Source organism: Primulina huaijiensis, chromosome 13, assembly GCF_012295235.1.
Source record: "Primulina huaijiensis isolate GDHJ02 chromosome 13, ASM1229523v2, whole genome shotgun sequence".
Lineage (NCBI taxonomy): Eukaryota > Viridiplantae > Streptophyta > Magnoliopsida > Lamiales > Gesneriaceae > Primulina > Primulina huaijiensis.
In genome coordinates this window covers 1,990,457-2,011,459 of record NC_133318.1, presented here as the reverse complement: position 1 = coordinate 2,011,459, position 21,003 = coordinate 1,990,457, and the positions used below count along the sequence as shown (strand labels likewise).

At 32.7% G+C, this 21,003-nt stretch overlaps 1 protein-coding gene across 1 annotated transcript; it reads left to right on the top strand.

Annotated features, from left to right (window-relative positions):
- Positions 1-17,215: 17,215 nt before the first annotated feature.
- LOC140990823 (ubiquitin receptor RAD23b-like) lies at positions 17,216-20,839 on the top strand. The gene is made up of 12 exons (XM_073460645.1): positions 17,216-17,456; positions 18,587-18,748; positions 18,870-18,908; positions 18,978-19,042; positions 19,123-19,167; positions 19,297-19,474; positions 19,555-19,689; positions 19,772-19,837; positions 20,043-20,090; positions 20,179-20,288; positions 20,377-20,455; positions 20,548-20,839. Exons 1-12 carry the CDS (start codon positions 17,391-17,393, stop codon positions 20,662-20,664), a joined length of 1,110 nt encoding a protein of 369 aa, XP_073316746.1. The 5' UTR covers positions 17,216-17,390; the 3' UTR covers positions 20,665-20,839.
- Positions 20,840-21,003: the final 164 nt, after the last annotated feature.

The window sequence follows — 21,003 nt, the reverse complement described above, 5'->3', positions numbered from 1 at the left end:
TCAATAAAGATTTTGTATGTTTTTATCATGTTCGTAAGCTTTTAATATCTCTATGAGTGTATGTGTGTTATCTATCAATGATAAAGATTCGTAGAGCAATATATGACGCAGATCTGCAATATCTAGAGTTGGAGTACCGTTTTCTCGTACTCAAGATACAGAGAAAGTTTAAAACTTTTGTTTTGACATTCAAAGTGTTTATTGAGTGTCGTATGATTTAAAACATCCATATAGCGTTGAGATCTGTTTACCTTTGCGTACTTAATGCTGGACACCAAACCAATATGGGATTAGTGGAGTTGGTCCTTCTTATAAATCCCTACGAATGGATCTTCCTCCTCCTTCGATCGTCAAATCAAGTCAACGATCAGAAACTTTGTTTCTCATATAGATTGTATTAGAGATTTAAATGAAGTTTGCATCGAGATTCGATCGTCGGAATTTTACAAGTTCAGCGGGGTTGTAGAAGCGTCGGGGCAGCGCACGGTGAAAGGGGTGGTGGCCGAAATCTCCTTGTGAAATAAAAGGGGTTGGCTGAAATTTTGCTTGAAGAAGGAGATGATTTTGTGTATCTTTTTTGTATGGTTATGTTACGTGTTATCAACTTTTGATAACATATTAATAAAAATATATTAACCCAATCAATTAGTCAATTATAGACCCCTCTAAAATATTTTATGAGAGCCATGTAAATTAGTAGTCATCAGTACGGACATTATTATTTAATTAGTATATTCTAAATTCACTAAATAAATAATTGTGAACTCATTATAACTTCCGTCGACGATCAAACTGCATCGATGTATCGATAGTACAAATCTTGCTCAAATAATGAAAATTGAAAATTTCGAATGGAAAAATTTCAATTGATTCATTTTTGGCAACTACCAGTTTTTTGTGAGCTCCTTCACTAAAATATGGAGTTCCAATTTCCTTGCCATCAAGTTAACTTCCACAACTTTCATTATATGGAATCCACTTACAAACTTCTTTATAAGCAATCTGTTTAATCTTCATCAAACTACAATCGTCAAATTCAACTCCTTGAATTTGATTATCTCAACGGGAACATAGAATCCAATACTTATGTTATACTTAATGGTTCAGGGATACGGCTAGTCACGGGTTCACAATTACATCGTGATTCAGAACAAAATTTATTCTTATCCGGTTTCATCAACCCGTTGATCAAGAATGTCAGAACTCAAGTCTGATCGCACTCATCGGGTCATGTAAGAGCGTCTAGTAGTATCGTCTCATGATCCCCTAGGTATCACTCATAGTACTTACAAGAATGTTAATTTATGGTTAGAGTACAGTACGATCCTTTCAACCCATATATCTCGATCAAATCTGCAACCACTCGAGAGTTGCAAATGAATTCGATAGCGATGTGATATATCTTTGAGTAATAATAGTGACATCAGATGTGCAACTAGAGAACCACCTTCCCTAAAGCACATATCTATTATTGTTATTATTATTATTTAATTAGAACATTAGTATAATTATTATTTTTAAAATTATCAAAAAATAATCAAAATTTTCATCTACTAAATTAATTTTTTTAAACAAATTTATTTATTCTTTAATATTTTGTTAGACAAATAATATAAGATTTTTTAATTTTTTTATCCTTTTATTAGTAACAGTTCAACTCAATCAATATATCAAATGCAATTGTAAATAATTCAATTTAACAGGCAAGAGTGTTATTCTTACTTGAATATGATATCACATGATATAAAAAAATTATGCAATAATTAAATATATATATTGTATCAATAATTTTAAGTAACTATTCAAACGCTCATATTTATTAATTTTAATACACGGATGAAATACTAGTTTAAATAGGATATAAGTATTTAGATTTAGAAAGGATAAAAATGGGTAGAATTTACATATTAACTCAACGGCCAACATTTAGGAACTCATTAGCTGCAAGTGACATACTTATCCACTCTCTCGCTTTCATGTTCTTCTTACTCAATATTTGAGACACTTGTGGACCTATAATACTTTCATAGTCACTGACCAATTTATCACATTGAGATATGTAAAACAACATGATTCTATAATCTCCTCTACCCAAATGCCGAGGCTGCGTTCTCAAGTTCATATGTCAATACCTCGTAGTTATCTTCACAACTCAGATAACGATTTCGTATGTCCTTACCAGCTCACGAGCTTTCAATATATGTATACATGTATGTGTACTTTCTATCAATGATATAGATTCACCTAGAACTGCATAGCACAATCCTTTAATATCAATATTTGGAGAGTAGACGCGATTATGAAAAAAACGATGGCAAATTTGAAAATCTTGAGCTCGGCTACAAATTTGATTGATCAATGGCTCTGAATCTCACGAGGATGGACGAATCAAAATAGTGTGCACCACTACAATGGAGAGGAAGATAAAAGAGCTTAGTATAGAATCCATTTTACAAATTGAGTAGGTCTCTTGTGAGACGGTCTCACGAATCTTTATATGTGAGACGGGTCAACACTACCGATATTCACAATAAAAAGTAATACTCTTAGCATAAAAATTAATACTTTTTCATGGATGACCCAAATAAGATATCCGTCTCACAAAATACGACCCGTGAGACTGTCTCACACAAATTTTTGCCATACAAATTTTCTTGACCTTTTCTTTTTTCCTTTGTCTCTAATTTTCTTTTGAGAATTTGTCACATATAAATGAATTTAAATACACATTCTCTCACTGTAATCTTGAAAATATAACATAATTTTCATCACAAATGAAATTATAAAATCTGGTCCAAAAAGATTTGAGCAATTAATTTGCATACTTGATTTCACCATTTTGAATTCAATTTTGCAAGATTAGTAATATATATGTGTTGGTGTTCATCCAATTTGGATTTCATTTTGTGATTTTTACTGGATTGAAGGTAATTCAATTAATTTTTTTACGGTTAGAAATTGGGTAATATGGTATTTTTTGGGTCAAAATTATTTTATTTTTACCTTTTGAAGCTTTAAAGAATCATAAACAATTTATAGATAGAAATTTGGGTGATATTGCATTTTTCAACCATAAAAAATAAAAATAATCAGATTTTATTTGTGTTTTTGACTGCATTGAATGTAATTCAATTAAATTTTTTTTTTTTACAAATAGAAAGTTGGGTGATATCATATTTTTTTCAATAAATAGAAAATCGGATTTTATTTTGTGATTTTGACACTTAAATTTTTACAAATAAAAAGTTGGGTAATTTTGAATTTTTTCAGTAAAAAATATTGCACTTATTCCCCTTAAATCTTCAAAGAAGTAAATGTCTTGAAACTTTGTGCTCACACAATCTTTTACTATTATCTGCTTCATTTTTATCCTTCATTTGGACGAAACTCCTATATTTTATATTCATGATTATTCTTGTGAGAACCGAAAATCTCACACTAATGTAATTAATATTTGCAAGGAAATTGTAAGACTTGATTATTTTAATAAATACCAAGATATACATATGAAGAGATATTTAATTGTTGGAGTCTTGGTCACCAAGTAAAGAATACCTACAATATGGCATGCATATTTTCGAAAATATGCAAGGGAATATACAAGATTTTTGTGAGGATTAGATGCTTGGTTATTTGGAAGGAGATCATCAAAACTTTGCACCAAAACCGTTGGATCTAGCCACCATATTCTCAAGCCAAATCAAGGGCCATGAGATCAAGAAATCTCACTAATTAGGGAACCATATTTTCGAAATTAAGCAAGGGGATTAGAGCCAAATTTTGAGAGATTTGGAGCAACTTTTGGTAGGATTCTAGTGCCAAATTTAGATCCCTCTCCTTCACCTATAAATACCACACCATCCCTACTCATTCTCCACCCCCAAATTTCGAAATCCTAGAGCTAAAATTTTCGAAATTTCAGCACTTTGTCCTATCCGAAGTTCTACTCAAAAATCGTCCCGAAGTTAGACCAAAAGTCGAAGCCGAGGCGCTGTTCGAGCAAGAGCAAGAAGCGATCCAATTCTCGAAGCCAAACACCTACGTTTTTAGCAAATTAAAATACGGTAAGTGGGCTGTTTTAAATGTTTAAAATTTCGAATTTTGTGCATATGTGATTTTCGTTTTTTAAAAAATAGTCGAGTACAAATATTTTCCTACTCCTTTTCTTGTGTTGATTGTCATATAGTTTTGAGCACTGTGAGGAGTCGACTGGATATGGGTGGGAATCCCAACCATGACGTACCCTTACGCGGTGGGGGATATAACCGCTATACGGCCTCGCCCCCTTAGAGGAGTAAAAATTAGGGACTGATATCAGTAAACCATAGAAAGTAGATGAATCTCAGTGCTGGTGAAAGTTATGCATGTGATACGAATGATGTTATGCAAGTCATGTGTTTTCGAAATTTTATGCATGTTGTTATATGGTGCTCGAACGGCCCCCACTTGCTGAGTATTTCCCAAAATACTCACCCCTTACTCTATCCTCCCCAGATAAATCAGAAGAAGAAATAGAGAAAGAAGAATCAGACACCAGTTTTTGGGCTGATAGTGGACGCGTGAAGAATTTTTATTAAGAATATGTTCTTGTGAGTTTTAATTCAAGTTATAAACGCTTCCGCAGATTTTTATCGTTTTCAGAGTTGCTGTTGTAAAGACGATTCCATTATTATGGTGTTTATGATATAAACTGGTTTTGGTTTATACTGTACTACGAGGCTTGTTGTTTAGCAATTATGTGATTGTTGAATAACGCCGGTGTCGACCAACCCCGGTCTCGGGGCGTGACAATTCTCTTTTAACGACTTATATTAAATATAATATACATATATATAAAAGTAGAGAAGAAATTATATTATATCCAATTACTAAAAAGTACATATATTTATATTATATCCAATTAGAAAAAAGTACATATATTTATATCACTTTTAAAAAATTTCGATGTGTCCAATTCTTGTTCACAATATCAATTTTTATCATAAAATGTATATTTATTTGATTAAATATGCTATTTGAATCACCAATAAACTTCTGGTTCTTACATGGAAAGAGAGAAATATGATTAGTAAATAAATGTGATTAAATTCAAAAATCAAAAGAGATCATATTATAAATTGTTTATGATTCTTTAAATCTTCAAAAGGTAAAAATAAAATATTTTTGACCCAAAAAAATACCATATTACCCAACTTTCTAACTGTAAAAAATTTAATTGAATTACCTTCAATTCAGTAAAAATCACAAAATGATCAAATCCAAATTGGATGAACACCAACACATATATATTACTAATCTTGCAAAATTGAATTCAAAATCGTGAAATCAAGTATGCAAATTAATTGCTCAAATCTTTTTAGACCAGATTTTATAATTTAATTTGCGGTGAAAATTATGTAATATTTTCAAGATTACGGTGAGAGAATGTGTATGTCAATTCATTTATATGTGATGACAAATTCTCAAAAGAAAATTAGAGACAAAGGAAAAAAGAAAAGGTCAAGAAAATTTGCAAAATGGCTTCTATACTAAGCTCATTTACCTTCCTCTCCATTGTGGTGATGCTCTCAGTTTTGATTCGTCCATCCTCATGCGATTCAGAGGAATTGATCAATAAAATTTGTAGCCGAGCTCGAGATTTTCGAATTTGCCATCGTTTTTTTCATAATCGCGTCTACTCTCCAAGTATAGATATGAAAGGATTGTGCTATATAGTTCTAGGCAAATCTATATCATTGATAGAAAACACACATGCACTCATACAAACATTGAAAGCTCGCGAGCATGATAAGGACATACAAAATCGTTATCTGAGTTGTGAAGATAACTATAAGGTATTGACATATGAACTTGAGAACGCGGCCTCAGCATTTGGTAGAGGAGATTATGGAAACATGTTGTTTTACATATCTCAATGTGATAGATTGGTGAGTGACTGTGAAACTGTTGTAGGTCCACAAGTGTCTCAAATATTGAGTAAGAGGAACATGAAAGCGAGAGAGTGGATTAGTATGTCACTTGCTGCTAGTGAGTTTCTAAATGTTGGCCATTGAGTTTATATGTCATTTTTATCCTTTCTAAATCCTATGTAAGCAATGAGCCGATCGTTTTCTTCTTTAGTCCATGCACCTTTGTTTGTGTGAGCTTTCTCACAACAAGGAGACCTTCCCACGTTGTTGAAAACACTTGTGAAGTATATTATAATTGAGTTTAATTTTTCGATTGGTATTCATAATTATTTTCTTTTCAACAACTTATATTAAATATAATAATACTATATATATATACACACACAAGTAGAGAAGAAACTATATTACATCGAATTAGTAAAAAATATATATTTTTATATCACTTTTAACCAATGTCATTTCTTGTCGTATAATTTCAGATTTCTATCGAATTTGTGTTTGATATGATTGATAATAGTATTTTAATATTTTATTAGACTACTTGCTAATATTTTATTAGAATACTTGCAAGCGAGGATTTGAAATTCTAAACCCCCAAACAAGCCTTTCAAGATTTCTGTACACTTTTCTTAATTTTTTCATCTCTCCTCTTCTCTGGATCCGTTCTCTACTCTAGGGTTTGGATTTTTTTCTTCCACTTGTTTAAATTTTGGTAAGTTGATTGAATTCGATAAAAAAATTTTCTTCTCACGGGTCTTCCGTCCATTTCCTACAAATATGAAAGCTTTAATGTTTTTGGCAGAATATGGACTAAACATAGGAAGCAAAATGATTGAGTAATTACTCAAAATTTAAATATGAAACCAATGGATATAATTAAATTTTATTGATTTCTCACGAAAGTGCAATTACAACTAAAATTCGAAAATGCTAACAGAAATGCAAATGGAATAAATGTTATTACAAAGAATTACTACTGATGGTCTAATCTATCACTTCTTCTAATCTCAAATCCATAAGATCCTCTTCGACTTCTTCTTCTTCGGGATCCTCCTCGGGTTCTTCTTCATGATTGACTATTAATGTTTCGAGATGTTCAATATGACCATGCAGAACTGCATTCTGGTTACCAAGAACTTCAACACTGTTCTGCAACTCTTGAATCTGAGCATCAGTCTGCTCACAATACTGATTATGCTGATGCATGAGTTGGTTCGTTTGATCCTTAAGCATTTGGATCTTCTCAACCAGGTTATCACGTAACCCGATTAACTCTGCAACGGTCTCTTGGGAGGTTTCGAACTCTTCTTGAGCTCTCCGATTCCTCTCTTCTGCCTCATGCAGATAGTGAGCATAACTTTGAACATCATCTCTAAAGTGTTCTGCTCTACGCTGTAATTCATCTTTGTCCAGCTCTAAGCAGTAGTTATGTTCCTTGAGCTTCTCAATCTTCTTCTCTAAGCTCTTAATGTAGCTACTCTGGTCAGCCATATCTTACATCCAAAATATGAGAGTCAAGGTTCAGAAATGATGTCAAGAGTACAGTTGAGTTATAGACAATTACTGGAATTAACAGAATCAGTACAGCCTATAACAAGTAATAGAAGAAAATAGTTCAAAAATTTTCGATCTTAGAATCGCGTGAAAATTTTACTAAAAATCCTTCACATCATGGACATGAACTGTACCAAATTTGGTGCAAAAATACTGAGCCGTTTTGAAATGAAAATTCCTCAAATTTCGAAAAATTGGAAAATTTTACGGAAATGACGACATCACTATCTAAACAAAGGATTTTGGGGTTCTTAGGTGGTGCTAGAATAAGATATTGGTTCTAGGTTAGGTTCTCCTCGTCGATAGCGTTCCGACGGTATATTACAATAGTCAAAATTTTTTCTGGATCAAAAGTTATGGCCGATTGAAGTTTGTGCGAAAAACACCTCAACTTCCATAAAATTTGCAAGGTCTACTGCATGCGCTTGCTGGAATTCACTATCTACTGCAATTCTGGTGCTACTGCAATCAAGTCTGCTGCTTTCCAGCACTGTTAGAACCTGTCTGCTGCTTTCCGGGTCTAATGGCCAAGTTTTCTGCATACAGATCTACTGATTTCCACCTGCTGGTTCTGGTTTCAGACTACTCGTTCTGATGCTACTGTTTTTCGGTCTACTGGTTTTGTCTACTGAATTTTTTTTTTATTTTTTTATTTTTTTCTACTCATTTCAGATATGTTGCTGAAACACTCAGAGCTCTATTGCATTTTGATTAGTTTCCCTTACTGATTTTCCCAACTGTAGGTAGTTAGTCTATCGTTTCAGTAGTCTATTACAGTAGTTTATTTTCAGAAGTCTATTACAGTAGTTTATTTTCAGAAGTCTATTACAGTAGTTTATCAGAACTTAATAATTCTAGTTCCTCCTCCCCAAATCATGAAACCTGGTTTGCTATGATACCACTTCAATGTCACGCCCCGAGACTGGGGTTGGTCGACACCGGCGTTGCTCTCAAATTTATATTCGAAAACAACAAGCCTCAAAAGTACAAAATTCAGAAACCAGCCTTTTTATTTATGATACGGAATATTCCATTGTCTGATACAAACTCAAATAACAAATGTTTTTACAGCGGAAATGTAAACAACAGACATAACAATGTCTTAACAGATGCAGCGGAAAACAAACATAAATCATAACTGAGAAACAAAGTCTTCTTCACCAGCCCTAGAACTGGTTTTGCTCTTCTTCTTCTTACGTTTCTTCCCCGTTCTTATCTGAGATGAGTTTGGTGGGTGAATGATATGGTTGTCACTCAATAAGTGGGGGCGGAAATAACTCCCAGTTTTCAAAATCATTTTTAACAGAAACAGTAATACAAATAATATATAGAAATTCTTAGTTTCAGAACAGAATTCAGTATTCAGGAATCACATGTTTCAGAACAGAAATCAGAACTTAAAATTTAGCAAGCAAGCACTGAGCACGTTTGTGAATTTCATAGCTAAACTGATATCAGTCTCCTATATGTTCTCTCCTCTAAGGGGTGAGGCCAGTAATCAGGAATTAGGAATCATGAATGTTTCAGAATATATATTCTCATTAGTTCACTAGGTTTCAGTGCTTCAAAAATCAGAAATCAAGAATATATATACTTTGCTTCAAAACAGAAATTATCAAACTGATTTCAAGATATTTATACATAAGCCCACTTACCGTAATTTGCTAAAAATTTCGGTTGAAGTCTGGAATCTGCTTCTCTCGCTACTGGATTTTACTTGCTCAGAAAAGGCACTCTCTTAGCTCGAATTTCAATTGATAACTCAAGTTTTGTGTAACACCAATTCAGAGATTTGAGAGTGTTATTTATAAGCCAAATTCTGACTGTTAGCCTCCCAATTAATGACCATAATCTGCCATTATGTGCCTTTAACAGCCTTTATTTCATGTTAAATATTTCAGTTACAAGCAGAATCAGTAGTTGTCTACTGAAATCTCATGTTACTGAACTCTCCTGCTGCTGGATTCTATCTGCTAGAAAATACCATCTTCTGATATATTAGTTGCTGCTGGAATTGTAAGTTTCTGCTGACATTTTGCATTGCTGCTGAATATTGCTAGCCGCTGCAAAATGCTATTTATTGCTAACCGCTGCAAAATGCTATTTACTGCTGGAATTTCGGGTTCTTACACTATGAAAGTGATTTATTTGGGAATGAATTCTTCCTATAATATTGTATGAGACGTCTTCTGAATGAAGCCTAGGTTTCCGACGTAGTACGTACTTTGTATATACTCGCATTAAAACATTAAAAAACACAAATGCACGCATAAGCATTCGGTGTAACACTAACAACACTTCGATGTCTCGATCTTGATTGTCCATGATATAATAATTTCTATCACACTATAATAAAAAATTTCATCATCTTGATTGGGCTGATTATGCAACAATAATCACCACATCAGCATAATTACTAAAATCTAAAACCATTTGTAGATTTAAACAAAAAATTATATAATCACAAACTAAGATAAAGAGAAGTTATAAGCATAACTTCATATAATTATAGATAATATGATGACTTTATTATAATACAAAGATATCCGGATTCCTTTATTCTTTATATATTACTCTTAAATTACAAAAATAGTTGTTTTCAGAAGTTTAATAATCACATTCTTACATTTAGATGTCCATTATTTAAGTATCAACATCATAAAACTTGATTCTTAAAATTTTCCGGTAAACCAAAAATACTAGCTCTGAAATTTTATTTTCCAGTAAACCAGTTCTACGGCCGATTCCTCGCTTGTCATCGTGTTCTTTTCTCTAATTTTTACTCACATAAATAAATAGCTTTGTTGAAATTCCAAGGTGTCGAATTGGTTTATAAATGCTCGTGTTCGGGCTGTGGAACTCAATGATAGAGGAAATGTACGCAGAAATGAACAGAAGGTCATTATGTTAGTCCATTGCTCTCTACACTACCTTCCAAGTGAAATAGTTGAGTTAAATCCTCAAAAACGTCTTCTCACACCATTTTGTTCTTTTTTCTTGAATTACGAGTTTTAAATCCGAAGAACTAATCCTACGTAGCCTGAAATTTCATTCTAGTACTGACATCACTTCTTCGTAAGAATCAAATGTTAGAGATTTTTCTCAAAATCATGTTTTTACACGTATATAAACATGATAAAACTATATGCGGAAATAGATCGAGTATTACCTCCGGCCATTGAAAATTTTGATTTCTTTGCTTTTCCTCTTCAACCCTTCTAAGCACTTCACGTTCTCTGTAGATGGTGTATATTTCTTATGAGATGTGTGTGCTTAGATACCTCAATCGCTGTTATTTATAGACATCTCATACCATCAACGAAAAAAATCGGGAGTCTGAATGTTAAAAGAAGAATCGTGTACGCATCTCAATTTTCTAAAGTTGATGTTGCGTACGTAAGTTTTGTCAAAATATGTAGGCAATGACCGTCGCCATTTCCTACACGTTTAATCTTCTTCTTATATGTGTCACATTTTTTACATCAAAAGCCACTACTAATTACTACATAAAGCTGTAAAGAGTAAAGTTCAATAGCCGATCGATGTTCCATCTACTAATTATGAAACATTAATTATTATTTTTTTGTTTGGTTTCGATTGAGGAATTCCTCATATTAAAGTAACATTCGTTATGAATGTCAGTAGCATTCTAAATGTCAAAGCCGAAGATATGGCCGCCGGCTATTGATACAAAAATAAATCTCCAGTAAAAAATCCTGAGAAGACGACCTCAGATGAGAAAATCAACTACGACCCAGAGCAATAATACTTCAAAAAACATTCACACTTCCACAAACTCCAAGTAAATTCTTCAATTCAAATGAAATTGAATTAGAATCTTGAAAAAAAACCAAAGTTTTACCTGTTAGTATCCTTTAACCTCCACAAGAAGCGGCTAGAAAAGCCTTAATTTTCTGAAACAAACAGCGAGAAAGTTTGGAGGCAATCATGTCATTTCACAGCTGTACGCTAGAGGCATGTCTTCTCCATAGTAGACTAGCATTATCACGGGCTCATCCAATTTTTATGGGCTTTTAAAAAATGAACCAAACATTTATTAAATCATTTATTTATCAAGTGTACCAAACTATGCCTAAATGTAGTGACACTTCAATCATACTTCTGATTTTATTTGATTCCCTACTTGTTCAAAAGATATTTGATCTATTGAATTTAATGTATATTCTCCTGCAAGGAGATGTTTATTATTCCGTTTGTATTTGTTGTGACATGTTTCTGTTTTTCTTCTTAGCTAAAAAAATGTTCTTTACACCATTTTGATTACAAGGAGAAGCTTTGGTTGTATTAGGTTCCATCTCTTTCTCCATCGACTCTTGACTATTGAGGTTCGTTTTCATTTCGATTCATGGCCTCTCAAGAACTATTAACATTTTTTTGTAATTCCATCCTAAGAATATATTATCGATATTTAAATAAAATATATGTATTTAGGATTTAGAAAGGATAAAAATGTGTAGAATTACATATAAATTAAACTCAATGGCCAACATTTAGGAACTCAGTAGCAGCAAGTGACATACTTATCCACTCTCTAGCTTTAATGTTCCTCTTAATCAATTTTTGAGCCGCTTGTGAGCTTATAACACTTTCACAGTCACTCACCAATCTATCACATTGAGATATGTAAACCAACATGCTTTTATAATCTCCTCTACCAAATGCCGAGGCCGCGTTCTCGAGTTCGTATGTCAAAAACTTGTATTTACTTCCACAACTCTGATAACGATTTTGTATGTCCTTATCAGGCTCACGAGCTTTTAATATCTATATGACTAGGGGTGTGCAATCGGTCTATTCGGTTACCGACCGAACCGAATAGACCTATAACCGATTTAACCGATTTTATTTTCAAATAACCGAACTGATCCAAATATTCATAGAAACCGAATTAACCGGATCGATTTTTAAATCGGTTATTTCGGTTACCGATCAAAATAACCGATATTTTTTAAAAAATACGAATTTTAACACAAAAAAAAAAACAATGAAGATCTTATAAATAACAAGGAACATTGAACTAAAAATACCAATAATAAATAGAAATATTGAAGATAAAATCATTGGATGAATGAGCTTCTTTTCTAATATATGAAAAATTGGGTTTCCTTTTAACGTATTTTTAATGTCCACATACAACTTAAATTAATATATATACTAATTCGGTTTAACCGAATTTTTCAAATTAAAACCGAAACCGAATCGAATTAACCGAATTAACCGATTTTCTAAAATTTCAAAACCGAACTTCCGAATTAACCGAACCGAATTTCCGAATTAATTCGGTTCGGTCGGTTAATTTGGTTTAACCAAAATTTTGCACACCCCTATGTATGACTGTATGTGTGCTTTCTATCAATGATATAGATTTGCCTAGAACTATATAGCACAATCCTTTCATATCCATATTTGGAGAGTAGACGCGATTATGGAAAAAACGGTGGCACATTTGAAAATCAAATGCTCGGCTACAAATTTGATTGATCAATTCCTCTGAATCGCATGAGGATGGACGAATCAAAACAGAGAGCACCACCACAATGGAGAGAAAGGTAAATGAGCTTAATATAGAAGCCATTTTGCAAATTTCCTCGACTTTTTCTTTTTTCCTTTGTCTCCAATTTTCTTTTGAGAATTTTTCACATATAAAGGAATTGGCATACACATTATCTCATTGTAATCTTGAAAATATAACATAATTTTCACCACAAATTAAATTATAAAATCTGGTCGGAACGCAAAAAGATTTGAGCAATTAATTTGCATACTTGATTTCACGATTTTGAATTCAATTTTCCAATACTATTAATATCTATATGTTGGTGCTCATCCAATTTGTATTTCATTTTGTGATTTTTACTGGATTGAAGGTAATTCAATTAATTTTTTTACAATTAGAAAGTTTGGCAATATGGCATTTATTTAGTAAAAAATATTACATTTTTACCTTTTGAAGCTTTAAAGAAGAAATATATTTAATAATTGTGTCTCAACCATTAACCTCGTCGATATGATTTTAATTTTTGACCATCATTTATAACAATATATTTTATTTTAGTCATTTGTTTGAGTGATTTTTCATAATCACTCACAAATCCATCATATTTCTCTATGCAAAACAACATGTTTCTATAATATTTTCTACATAATACCTATTTCGAGTTCACAAGTTCGTCTGTCAATATCACATACGCACTTTCACAAATAATAAAGATTTTGTACGACCTTGTCATGTTTGCGAGCTTTCAATCTTTGTATGAATGTCTGTGTATTTTTTTATCAATGATAAAGATTCATCGAGAATTATATGACACAATTTTGTAATATTCATAGTTGAAGAGTTGACGTGATTAAAAAAAAAACGATGACAAATTCCATAATCTTGAGCTTGAATACAAATTTGATCGACTGATGCTTCTGTATCGCTTGAGGATGGACTGAGTCAAAACAGAGAGCACCACCACAAGGGAGAGGAACGCAAATGAGCTTAGTATGGAAGCCATTTTGCACATTTTTTTCACCTTTTCTTCCTTTGTCTACCAACCTAGTAATCTCTACCCGAGTCTGATCTTCTTTCCTCATCCTCCATACCCACTATTGGTGGACAACATTCTAGAACTTTCAAACCAAAGCCCACGAAGAATTTGATCGTCGGATCGTGCTAATTCCATACGTAAAGCAAGCTACGACGCATGCGGCATTGGTGCTAATCCAATTGGATTTTATTTTGTGATTTGACTGTATTGAAGGTAATTCACTTAATTTTTTTACAAATAGAAAGTTGGATGATATAGCAGTTTTTCAGTCTAAAAATAAAAAATATGGATTTTATTTTGTGATTTTGACTGCTTTGAAGGTAACTCACTTAATTTTTTTTATAGATAGAAAGTTGGGTGATATTGTATTTTTTCGATCATAAAATAAAAAAAATTGGATTTTATTTGTGATTTTGACTGCATCGAATGTAATTCACTTATTTTTTTTTTACAAATAGAAAGTTGGGTGATATCATATTATTTTCAATAAAAAGAGAATCGGATTTTATTTTGTGATTTTGACACTTAATTTTTTTGCAAATAAAAAGTTGGTAATTTTGAATTTTTTCAGTAAACAATATTGCATTTATTCTCCTTAAATATTTAAAGAAGTAAATGTCTTGAAACTCTGTGCTCACATAACCTTTTACTATTATCTGTTTCATTTTTATCCTTCATTTGGACGAAATTCCTATATTTTATATTCATAATTATTCTCTTTTAACGACTTATATTAAATATAATATACATAAAAGTAGAGAAGAAAGTCTATTATATCCAATTAGAAAAAAGTACAAATATTTATATCACTTTTAAAAAAATTCGATGTGTCCAATTCTTGTTCACAATATCAGTTTTTTTTTTTTTTTTAATCATAAAATGTATATTTATTTGATTAAATATGCTGTTTGAATTACCAATACATTAGAACTTCTGGTTCTTATATGGAAAGAGAGAAATATGATTCATAAATAAATGAGATGAAATTCAAAAATCAAAAGAGATCATATTATAAATTGTTTATGATTCTTTAAATCTTCAAAAGGTAAAAATAAAATATTTTTGACCCAAAAAAATACCATATTACCCAACTTTCTAATCGTAAAAAAATTAATTGAATTACCTTCAATCCAGTGAAAATCACAAAATGAAATCCAAATTGGATGAACACCAACACATAGATATTATTAATCTTGCAAAATTGAATTCAAAATCGTGAAATCAAGTATGCAAATTAATTGCTCAAATCTTTTTGCGTTCCGACCAGATTTTATAATTTAATTTGTGGTGAAAATTTATGTAATATTTTCAAGATTACAGTGAGAGAATGTGTATGTCAATTCATTTATATGTGACAAATTCTCAAAAGAAAATTAGAGAAAGGAAAAAAGAAAAGGTCAAGAAAATTTGCAAAATGGCTTCTATTATACTAAGTTCATTTACCTTCCTCTCCATTGTGGTGATGCTCTCTGTTTTGATTCGTCCATCCTCATGCGATTCAGAGGAATTGATCAATCAAATTTGAAGCCGAGCTCGAGATTTTCGAATTTGCCATCGTTTTTTTCATAATCGCGTCTACTCTCCAAGTATAGATATGAAAGGATTGTGCTATATAGTTCTAGGCAAATCTATATCATTGATAGAAAACACACATACACTCATACAAATTTTGAAAGCTCGCGAGCACGATAAGGACATACAAAATCGTTATCAGAGTTGTGAAAGTATCTATGAGATATTGACATTCGAACTAGAGAACGCAGCCTCGGCATTTGGTAGAGGAGACTATAAAATTATGTTGTTTTACATATCTCAATGTGATAGATTGGTGAGTGACTGTGAAAGTGTTATAGGGTCACAAGCGGCTCAAAAATTGATTAAGAGGAACATTAAAGCGAGAGAGTGGATCAGTATGTCGCTTGCTGCTAGTGAGTTCCTAAGTTTTGGCCATTGAACTATGAGCAGATCGTCTTCTTCTTTAGTCCATGCACCTTTGTTTGTGTGATCTTCCTCACAACAAGGAGACATTCCCATGTTATTGAAAACAAGTTGAAAATTTGAAATTGGAATCCCCCACTTGTGAAGTATATTATCATTGAGTTTAATTTTTCGATTGGAAAAAATAGAAGAACCCTTTATTTTCCTCCTTTTCTTGCTATTTTTTTTTTCTAGAGATGTTTTTGGGGTACTGTGGATAGTGGATAGAGTGTTTTTGTGTGTGTGCATATATATATATATATATATCCACTTGATTTACAAATAAAAAGTTGGGTAATTTTAAAATTTTCAGTCAAAAAATATTGATTTATTCCCCTTAAATCTTTAATAAAGAGGTAAATGTCTTTAAACTTTGCGCTCACACAAACCTTAAAGTTACTATTATTTGCTTAATTTTTTTTGTTTATTTTAAGGGTATTCAAACTTCGGATAAAACCGAAAAAAATCGAAAATCCAAACCGAAAAAACCAAACACTGAACCGAAACGAACTGAACCGAAAATCGAATTTTTTAATTCGAACATAAATATTAAAACCGAATTTTATTTGGTTTAGTTTCGAATTACATATTTAAAAACTGAACAAACCAAAAAAATCGAAATTTCATTAAATTAATAATTTTATTTATATTGTACGTTTTTTATATGATATTTAGTGAATGAAGAATCATTTTGAATAATTTTTATTTGATTGTTGTTTATTTAATTCATTCAGATTTTATATTTAATGTTTTACTGAGAAATCATGTAAAAAGATAACACATTTTATTTTACAATATATTTATATTATTGATTTAAAAATTGTATCAAAACATAATTATCCGACTGAAATAACCGATCCGTTTTAGTATAAAATCGAACCAAACCGAAGGAAAATAGTTCGCATATCGAATTATATACTTCTAAAATCGAAAACCGAAATAAAAAACCAAAAAATGAACCGAACCGACTGATGAACATCCCTATTTCATTTGGAGGAATACCTATATTTTGTATTCTTAATTATTTTCTTTTAAAAACTTATATTAAATATAATAATACCATATATATATAAATTATATACACACACAAGCAGAGAAGAAACTATATTATATCAAATTAGTCAAAAATATATATTTCTTGTCGTATAATTTCTATCGAATTTGTGTTTGATATGATTGATAATAGTATTTTAATATTTTATTAGAATACTTGCAAGCGAGGATTTGAAATTCTAAACCCCCAAACAAGCCTTTCAAGATTTCTTCTGTACACTTTTCTTATTTTTCTTCATCTCTCCTCTTCTCTGGATCCGTTCTCTACTCTAGGGTTTGGATTTTTTTTCTTCCGCTTGTTTAAATTTTGGTAAGTTGATTGAATTCAATAAAATTAGGTACCATGAAGCTCACAGTGAAAACTCTGAAAGGCAGCCATTTCCAAATTAGCGTCCAGCCAAACGAGACGGTACGATTTTTTTTCTTGGATTTGCGGATGCAAATTTCTTATTTGTTTTCAACAATGGCATGCACAAGTTTCAATTTTTTTGGGGAAATTATGGTTTCAGTATGCATCTGATGTGTGTATTTGGGTTAATTAGCGTGCGTTGTTTTTAGTTCATACGTTTTTAGTTGCTCAATTAGCTCTTAATCGCAAAAGCTTCGTATAACCTTGAAGCATATGTAGAGCCGGGGCGCAAGCCACTTGGCAAAGCACTCGACTTTCAACGATACTTGTTTTAAGAAAATTTATGGTGTAGAATCCAATCCGATAAGCTCGGATTTAGCAGCCCCACCTTTAAGGTGTGCCTGAAGTGCACCAAGGTTTGTGCTTTACGGCCAAGTGCAAGCTTTGTTGAAGGGCTTTTGTGGCTTGGGTGTAGATGCAATGACCGAACCTTGCCGTGCCTTAGTCCTAAGCAGCCCCTCTTGGACTAATAACTATTGTTTAGTTGTTTCTTCCTTTTTCTAAACAGTTTTCAGAATTAAGATGTATCTGGCTCAAGGGGCGCATTCTTTTAATTACAGTAATGTAGGTAAAAGTTTTAGAATTCTCTCTGTGAATGTTTCAGAAATTTTGGTTTGGATTTTATTTTTTCTGATTTTTGCTTATTACACTGTTGTGTTTGAACGAAAGTTATCATCTTGTTGAATATTTAATACGACGCAACTTGGAGTTTTCATCAGAAACACACAACTGGAATGCTATATCACTTTTTTTCATTCCTATGATATCCAGTTATGTGCCGAAACCTTGATGAATGTCGAACATTATACCCTTTTTTTCAGCAAATAGGCACATGAAAATAAAATGGTGATGTAGAATGTATCAGTGGCTAAAGGGGGTGTGAAATGTCACGTCTCAATTACAATAGACATCAAATTATATTGTGTATTGTGAATGATATGCTAAATTAGTGTTACATGTATTTATGTATGTTAGAGTGATCTGTGTCCTATATATCAATTTACTCAAGTAGTGTTTGCTTTCGTTACATGTTTTTTGGAAATTCTGTGAGAAGACAACGTGTTCTTGTACTTTATCCTGCATCATTTGATTCTTGTTTGATTGATTGAGATTTGGATTTTTGTTTCTAGATTATTGCAGTTAAGAAAAGCATAGAAGATGTACAAGGCAAAGATAATTATCCATTTGGTCAACAATTGTTGATCCATAATGGCAAAGTATTGAAAGACGAAAGTACCTTGGCTGACAACAAGGTTTCTGAAGATGGTTTCCTTGTTGTCATGCTAAGCAAGGTGACCCCTTTGACCCATACCATTATATATAATTTTTTTTTACAACTATTGACCACTGAACCAAACAGTTGAGTCATTTGTCCTTGTTGAAGCGATTCACATTGTTTCCTGTTTGTTGCAGGGAAAAACTTTGGGCTCGAGTGGGTCGACTTCTGCTCAGGTATATTTTCATCTGTGCACATTGTTTGTTTAATTCCCTTTCTTTCCTCAGACCTAGTTTTTGGAGCAGCCAGCTCTTGCAGCTGCACCAGCTTCTAATCCTACTTCTGCTACTGAAGCTCCATCACCAACACAGTGAGTTGTATAAATATCTTTAGTTGTGTTTATGTTGGCGTTTGTGGTATCCAACTGAATGGTGTACTTTTGACCTGTAGGCCCCCTACGGTTGCGGGATTATCTTCTGTTTCCCCAACACCAACGTATGGTGTCTTTAATTTGTGATTTAGAGTATGCTGAATAAACTACTCTTATCACCTGCAACTTATGGTTCAAGGTTCTTGTATAGTTTCTTGAGGGGGTTGATAACCATTGTAGCATTGTTGTTACAGGGATCCTACTGGTACTTACGCTCAAAATGCTTCCAGTTTAATTGCCGGTAATAATCTTGAGCATACTGTTCAACAAATAATGGATATGGGCGGTGGTTGTTGGGACAAAGAGACTGTTACTCGTGCACTTCGAGCTGCATATAATAATCCAGAGAGGGCAGTGGATTACTTGTATTCTGTAAGCTGTTACTCCTTTTCTAGTTCCATGCTTTCTCATTAATTGCCAGCAAAGAACACTAATGTTTCACGTCCCATCAGGGAATACCTGAAAGCACTGAAGTTCCAGTGCCATCGTCTCAATCAGCCATGAATTCTGTGGCTGCAACCGCTGCCGCTCAAGTTGCACCTGGGTCTGGAGCACCAAACTCATCTCCATTGAATTTATTTCCCCAGGTTTGTCATTAGCAAGGGTGCTTAAATCAATGGATTTGCTTGTTTTGTCATGTTTGATGACAACTGTCAAAAACATTTCCAGGGGACCATTTCTGGTCCTGCTGATGCTGGTCATGGATCACTTGATTTTCTCAGGAACAACCCACAGGTGTGCTGCTCTCTCTTTTTTTATTTTTCCCTTTTGCTCATTTGGTTTATTATTCTTTTGCAAAAGCTGTTTTGTACATGCTTTCAACTCTTGTTTTCTTTTTTATACGTATCTGCTCGGTCAGAGCAAATTTTGCTTTCGTATGAGGTGTATTCATAGATATAGAAAATTTTACAAAAACTGAATTTTCTTTAATTGGATTCAGTTTCAAGCACTGCGTTCCATGGTTCATTCTAATCCACAAATTCTGCAGGTAACTTAAATGTAATCCCGTCTGTTTGCACTTGTTAATGATTTTCTTTTAACCACACATGTGCTATAGTTTAGTTTTTCTCTTATAGCAAGTCCTTCAGGAGCTCGGGAAGCAAAATCTACCTCTCCTGAGACTCATACAAGAGAACCATCAAGAGTTCCTTCGACTAGTTAATGAACCTGTTGATGATTCTGATGGGTGAGTTTTGAGCTTATTAAAAGGTTTATAGCAAAACCCACACGATTTTTTTTTAAATGGCCTTATTAGCGTTTTTATTAATTTTCAGGGATATGTTTGATCAGGGAGAACAAGAAATGCCCCATGCAGTTAGTGTCACACCTGCAGAACAGGAGGCCATCGAAAGAGTATGAAACACCCCTTTATTCTGACCCTTTCTTTCCAATTTCATATGGATCCATGTTTCTGTTTTGTCATCGTTTTTCTTGACGTGCTGTAGATGGAGGCCATGGGTTTCGACAGAGCTTCGGTAATTGAAGCCTTTTTAGCATGCGAACGCAACGAGGAATTAGCTGTCAATTACTTGTTGGAGAATGCTGGGGATTTTGAGGATTGAACTGCGATAACAAACCTTGAGCAAATGGCCTTTTTAGCACACAGGTTCAAATGACTGCGTTGGTTGGTGCGAAATTAAGTTGTATTATTGATAGATGAGGATCAACTTCCAATCTGACTGCTGAATTTAAAACATTCTATGTAACATTTAAATTCATTGAAGTTGTGTTTTTTTTAGTCCCTTTACCACAAGCTTTGCACGAGGACATCATCTATACATACACGTATGTATACAATGTGTGCTATATTATCGATTCGGATACAAAATTTGATATGGAAAAATAGATTAAACATTAACTGTTTTTATTCAAAAATTTATTATGCAAGAAATTATATATAT

What these genes read in the sequence shown, in the direction of transcription:
- LOC140990823 (XM_073460645.1), top strand. Translation starts at nt 17,391, where the DNA reads ATGAAGCTCACAGTGAAAACTCTGAAAGGCAGCCATTTCCAAATTAGC. An exon ending in CTAATCCACAAATTCTGCAG is followed by an intron (nt 20,091 to 20,178) that starts GTAACTTAAATG and finishes TTTCTCTTATAG; the next exon opens with CAAGTCCTTCAGGAGCTCGG. An exon ending in AACAGGAGGCCATCGAAAGA is followed by an intron (nt 20,456 to 20,547) that starts GTATGAAACACC and finishes GACGTGCTGTAG; the next exon opens with ATGGAGGCCATGGGTTTCGA.